We start from the raw sequence: 5,727 nt of genomic DNA on the forward strand, positions 1-5,727 counted from the left end.
GACGGCAGCACCTCATGCTGTATCAGCTGCGCCTGCTGTGCCTACTGCTGAAGACGTCGACCTTGATGCTGCTTTTAGCGGCCAAGGATTGTTTGATATGGATGTCTCGGGTTCTCAGGCCATGGATGTTACTAGAGCAGTTACTTCGGTAGCTGACTCCGATCTTGATGAGACATTTGCTGAAGCTAGACGATTGATGGTGTCTAGGGAGAGAACGATTGGGAAGAGGATGAGAACGGTTGACGACGATGACGAGGAAGATGATGAAGAAGAAGCAGTTCAGCTAGTGCTCAGACGTTCAAGAAGAGAACGGACAGGTATGGGTTCGGGAGCTGGAGAAACTTCAAGGGTGGTACGTTTTGCTCCACCTGCCTTGTCTGGTATGTCTCTTATTCCTTCTACAGCACAGGTTACTGCCGTCCAGACGTCGACTCCAACAATTGTGTCTCTACCACCTCAATCGCTTACTCCATCGGTGGTAGTAGCACGATTTGTTGAGTCTACAGTCACTACTACTGCAGGGTTACCAAGTGTACCACCTGCGGTCACTTCTGCTGCTGATGTCCCGCCAACTCCAACGCCTACTTCAGACTCCGAAAGGATAGCTTCACTAGAGCGGATCGTAGCTGAGCAGTCCAAGACTATTCAAAGCCTAGTGGAAGCAAACCAACTACAGGCCTCCCTCCTGGTCGAGCATGGGAAGATCATAGACGCTATGAAAGCGTTCTTGGCATCTGAGGGGGAGATGAGCTGTAGGGGAGATGAGTTGAGGACAAAACGGAGAGAAGATCATGACGATGATCCCAATGCACCGGAAGGTGCAGGTGGTGAGCTGCCAAGAACTTCTATAGCTCTTGGTACTTCCACAGCTGAGGGGGAGTCTACAAGCGCAGCTGGTGATGATGTGGTAGATATTGATGATGATGATGATGTTGATGATGTAATCGACGCGTTGAAAGAGCTAGATGATGATGATGATTTTATGCTTGAAGAAGATGTGCTGCCGAGTGATGAGATTGAGAAGATCGGTGAGCAAATTATTGTTGAAAATGTGATAGAAGAAGGGGAGATAGTAGATGAAGATATTGAACACGAGATTCCAGAGGTTGAGATGCCCGATATGGGTGATGAGACAGTTGTGGAAGATACTGAATGGGAAGAGCAGCCGAATTGGAAGGAAGGTTGTGCTCAATGGTTCGTAAAGACGAAGAAACCGGCGGTCCCTAAAATGTTCAAAAAGAGTTACAATATTAAGGGATACGCTGAAGCAAAGAAAGGTATTATCTGCTGGATATATGATGAGCAGCTGCGGCTCTTCGTGATCAAAAGATATGACGGGATTCAGTACTTCAGGAGAACTTTGAGATCATTAAACACACTGCCTGAATGTGAGGTTAAAGACTTAGCCAGATTGGGGTTGATAAATCGAAGTGACAATAACATGGCTAGAGTCATCGGAAAGATCGTATGGAAAGAGAGCATTAAGGAGAAGAAGTTTGAGCTGCTGAAACCACAAAAGGGAAAACTTGTTGAAGACAAGGATAGAGGTTTGAGAGCTGATGGAAAGCCTTGGATGGTTATGAAGTATAAACCGATCCGGTGCCTTAAAGAAGTACCGATGAAGCTTATGCCCAAGGACGTGCTCAAAGACCTAAAATGGTGGTTCGTGGATTGTGAAACAGCGGAGGCGGTAATGGAAGATGAGGATGAACAAGAAGTGCTTAGGGTTTACGACCCGATGCATCTTGTTAATCTATCGCAAGCTGATCTGAAGATGCTCAACGAAAAGAAGATCTTCTACATTCCTGCTTGGAAGGATCAAGCAAGGAAATATCAAAGGGTGGTGTCGGTATGTGTTAGAGAAGGAGCGCACGCGTAAAGATACAAGATTACAAGACTCAAGCTTTGAAGATCAAGATATGAAGCTACTGCCAAGGGGGAGTCTGTTGGTACATGTATGTCAGTAGTTCATAGTCTAACGTTTGTAATCGAGTCTGTAATGTAATTATGTTTTTGATTATGTTTATGTTTATGTAACGAGCGAAGTTGTCAACAAGTTCGCTTAGGCGAACTTGTTGAACAAGCGAAGTTGTTAACAAGTTCTCTCAGGCGAACTTGTTGAACAAGCGAAGTTATGGACAACTTCGCCTGAGGCGAAGTTGTCGTGTTTATATATACTGTTCACCGTAACATTTGAGGAGAGTTCGTGAGGTTGGTTAGGGTTCGTTTCAGTTGATTAGTTCGAGAGTTACGTGGTTACAAGTCAGAGTCTGTAATAGTGACCTCGTGTCACGTGTTCGGGTTATCAATATAACGTGTTTCGCTTATTGCTCGTGTGTTTGTTTTATACGTATTCTACGCTCGTATCTACCTACGCAGGGATTCCGCACCTGCGCAGATAGCGACATCCCGTGTACGATCCGTCCAGGAACCTACATAGTCTCTCAAATGATGATGTTCGTGACCTCCAAGCCACCAGGAATGGATCTTTCCTTGCAAATGACGAAAACGAGGATTGGGGACATTTGGAGAGACACGTGAGTAATTCGAAGAGACAAGCACAGTCGAACAGGATGTCAAAAAGATCAGTGGTCAAAGCAGTTGAAAGTCATGGGTCAGAAGAAAAAATGGATAGGTTGGAAAAGAAGATGGATAGGTTGTTGGTTGCAGGTGTACAAGGAGCCAGAAAGTTTGGGAAAACATATCCGGTATGTGAAGGTTGTGGTGAATTAGGACACGAGGTTGCGAGTTGTGGGGTTGTGCAAGATGAAGAAACTGAAGAAGAAGAGGTCAACTATGTGCAGGGTGAAAGAAAGTACAATAATATGAGTTCAAATACTTATCATCCGGGCCTCAGGAATCATCCAAACTTCAGTTATGGAAATCCGAACACGCAACAGAACTCGAATTTTCAGGGTAGTTTTCAGAAGACATGTTATCAGTCAAATCAGAAACAATATGGTAATAGTTCGGGCAGCGGTCAGAGTGGGTACAATCAGAGAGATTCGGGGGGTTACAATAAAGGTTATCAAAAGAGTTATCAACAGGGGCAAGGAAATTCTTCGGGTAACAAAAAGGAGTCACTTAAGGATGTGGTGGAGTTATTGAAACAAATGAAGGCAGATCAAGATACTCATAATAGAAATCAGGAGACTCATAATAAGGCATTGAATCAGAGGTTGGAGCTTCAAGAGAAGGCAAATGCTGCAAGAGATAAACAAGTGAGTCACTTGGCTGAAGAAATGGCGAGCCTAAAGAGAAATCCATCCAAATTACCAAGTGATACCTTGAAGAATCCGAGCCATCAAAGTAGTAGTTCGTCAAACTCCAAAAATGCACATGTCAGTGCCATCACAATCGAAGATAGTGTGGAGAATGACACGGTTGAAGAATTTGAAACAGGGGCACCACTCATCTCTATTCAGATTGGTGAGTTCAAGACCACCAAGGCACTTGTTGATTATGATGCGAGTGTGAGTATTCTACCGAGGAGTGTGTATGACCGGTTTGATTTTGGGCCTTTACAAGAGGTTGACACCACCTTGGTGTTAGTTGATTTCACTCGAAGGCGGCCACGTGGTAAGCTGGTTGGTGTTGCGGTAAAGGTTGGTGATTTTTACTATCCAGAAGACTTTCTTGTTCTTGATTATGCACCAGTTGAGAAGGAAGAAGAACCACGTGTGATATTGGGGAGACCGTTTTTGGCTACCTCAAATGCTCAGATTAATTGCCGAGACAGAACAGTTTGCATGACCTTCGGTAACCGTAAGTTAATTTTAAGTATATTTTCAAATTCATATGATTATTCTTTTGAAAATAAATAATCTAGGTCATGTGCTACTAATGGGTGTCTTCCTCGTACGTGTGAGGATGACAACAAAAAGGAGAAAAGTGTTGTTTTTGACAGGTCTAAGCGTGAACGAGAGAAGGAAGAGTTAAATGCATTAGATGTAAAAAGTGGAGCAACAGTAAGTTCAACAAACAACACTAAGACGATGATGGAAGTGGTGGTTGATGAGGAAAAGGATGGACCAAAAAAGAAGAAACCACCAAAGAAGGAGAAGGTAAAGAAACCACCCGGATTCAAGAATGAACAAAGGAGGTTGGCATGTTTTGGGCCTAGACGGGAAGCATTAGAGCTACCATTGTGTTGGAGAAGTAAGAAGAATGAGGTGGAGGAAGGTAAGAACTCCATTAGACCACCATAACCGCAAAATGAGGTAACGGTCTGGTTGAAGACCTTAACAAAAACTTAGCGCTGACCGGGAGGCAACCCGACCTTTTTGTTTTGTTTTATTTTCTTTATTTTTGGTTTTCTTTTTGTGTGTTACTTTTTGTTTGTGTTTTGTGGTCATAGTGAACCATAAGTGTGGGAAAGTTCATGGTGGTTTTGTCAATATTCGGTGAAGTAGATATTGTCATATCATATTCAAGAAGTGTGGGTCAAGGTTGCAAAAGTACTCATCAACAGGACCCGTTTGACATAAGAGATTTGAATCAGGTCCATGTGTCTCTCCCTATCTTTTATTTGCTGTTGACTGTTTAATAATTGTGTTATGGGTGGTCGGGTGGCGTGATGAACATTCGGGTCGTGTGGTTGATGCTAGTGTCTATGCTTATGTTTGAACACTTTGTGTGTTTCGTTTAATGGTATGCAACTTTATTTAAATCTGGAGATGGGTAATTGGTTGTCCCTTGAATTGCAATTGGTATGAATATCCCGTGTTTGCATCTGTTTTTGAAAATCTGAGTTACATTGAGGGCAATATAAATCTCAAGTGTGGGGATGGAGAAATTAAAATTTTTAGCCTTAAGAGTAGCTTGATTGTGCGCAAAAGCCAGAATTGTAAATTGTTAATTGTTAGTATTAATGCCAAGTAGAGGTCTTTGGTCATGGTCAATTTTTAAGCTTCTCTAAAGTCTTCCCATGCAAATGTTTTTCAAAAATAGAAAATTAAAATGGGGATAACGAGTCATGGGGACAGGTACACATGTTTATATCGTCAACCCTATTTCTCCGGTACATGTGTGAGTTGACCCAAATATATATATAATACACATATAATATATAGTACACACATGTCATTTGAGTGCTTTCAATGATGTTCATGGATCACGGGATCGTAGTTGGCAAAATACAAAAGTGATAGAGGCAATTAGGTTAAGCCTCGTCTGGATGAGCGTGAGTATGGGTACTGGGGGGTTGGGGCCTCATACATTATACATATGAGGATGGTTAATGAGAGGGGCGGGGGGTTGGGTCCCTTAGAAAACCTTTCTTGGACTTAATTTTCATTTGGTTAACCCCGACATTATGTTACGAGACGATCCGGCTTACTAGGTTTAATTGTAATTGTATTTGTTTTTGATTTTGTATTTGTATTTGTTCCAGTATTAAACATTTAATTATTATGCTTTTAAAAAAAATTGAGGAAAAAGCCAAAAATATGTCTGTGTATATTCAGTTATGTATTTAGTAGTTCGTTTATGTAAAAAAAAGGAGAAAAAAAAAAGCAAAATAAAAAAATAAAAAAAAAGTCAAAGAAAAGCTCAAAAAGAGTTAATGTTCTAGTCAGTATTGGTTGTAAATGAAAGTCAGTGAGTTTGTTTAGTTGTTTAGTCATTGGGATAAATTAAGTCATTGTTTATTTAGTTGTTTTGTAATAAGCCGGATCGGATCGTCTGAGCTACTTCAAAAATTCCTTTCCATACCCTTACACTTGGCCC

The 5,727-nt window shown here is 41.7% G+C and overlaps 1 protein-coding gene across 1 annotated transcript; it reads left to right on the plus strand.

Moving 5' to 3' along the window:
• Nucleotides 1–2,573: 2,573 nt before the first annotated feature.
• On the plus strand, nt 2,574–4,828 carry LOC143632803 (uncharacterized). Its single transcript, XM_077101224.1, has 2 exons — nt 2,574–2,985; nt 3,025–4,828. Exons 1-2 carry the CDS (start codon nt 2,574–2,576, stop codon nt 3,822–3,824), a joined length of 1,212 nt encoding a protein of 403 aa, XP_076957339.1. The 3' UTR covers nt 3,825–4,828.
• The last annotated feature ends 899 nt before the right edge of the window (nt 4,829–5,727 follow it).

Source organism: Bidens hawaiensis, unplaced genomic scaffold (assembly GCF_021521415.1).
Source record: "Bidens hawaiensis isolate Kalapana, Puna unplaced genomic scaffold, B.hawaiensis_p1.1 tig00006534_1, whole genome shotgun sequence".
NCBI classification, from domain to species: domain Eukaryota; kingdom Viridiplantae; phylum Streptophyta; class Magnoliopsida; order Asterales; family Asteraceae; genus Bidens; species Bidens hawaiensis.

What these genes read in the sequence shown, in the direction of transcription:
- LOC143632803 (XM_077101224.1), top strand. Translation starts at nt 2,574, where the DNA reads ATGTCAAAAAGATCAGTGGTCAAAGCAGTTGAAAGTCATGGGTCAGAA. An exon ending in TAGTTCGGGCAGCGGTCAGA is followed by an intron (nt 2,986 to 3,024) that starts GTGGGTACAATC and finishes GTTACAATAAAG; the next exon opens with GTTATCAAAAGAGTTATCAA.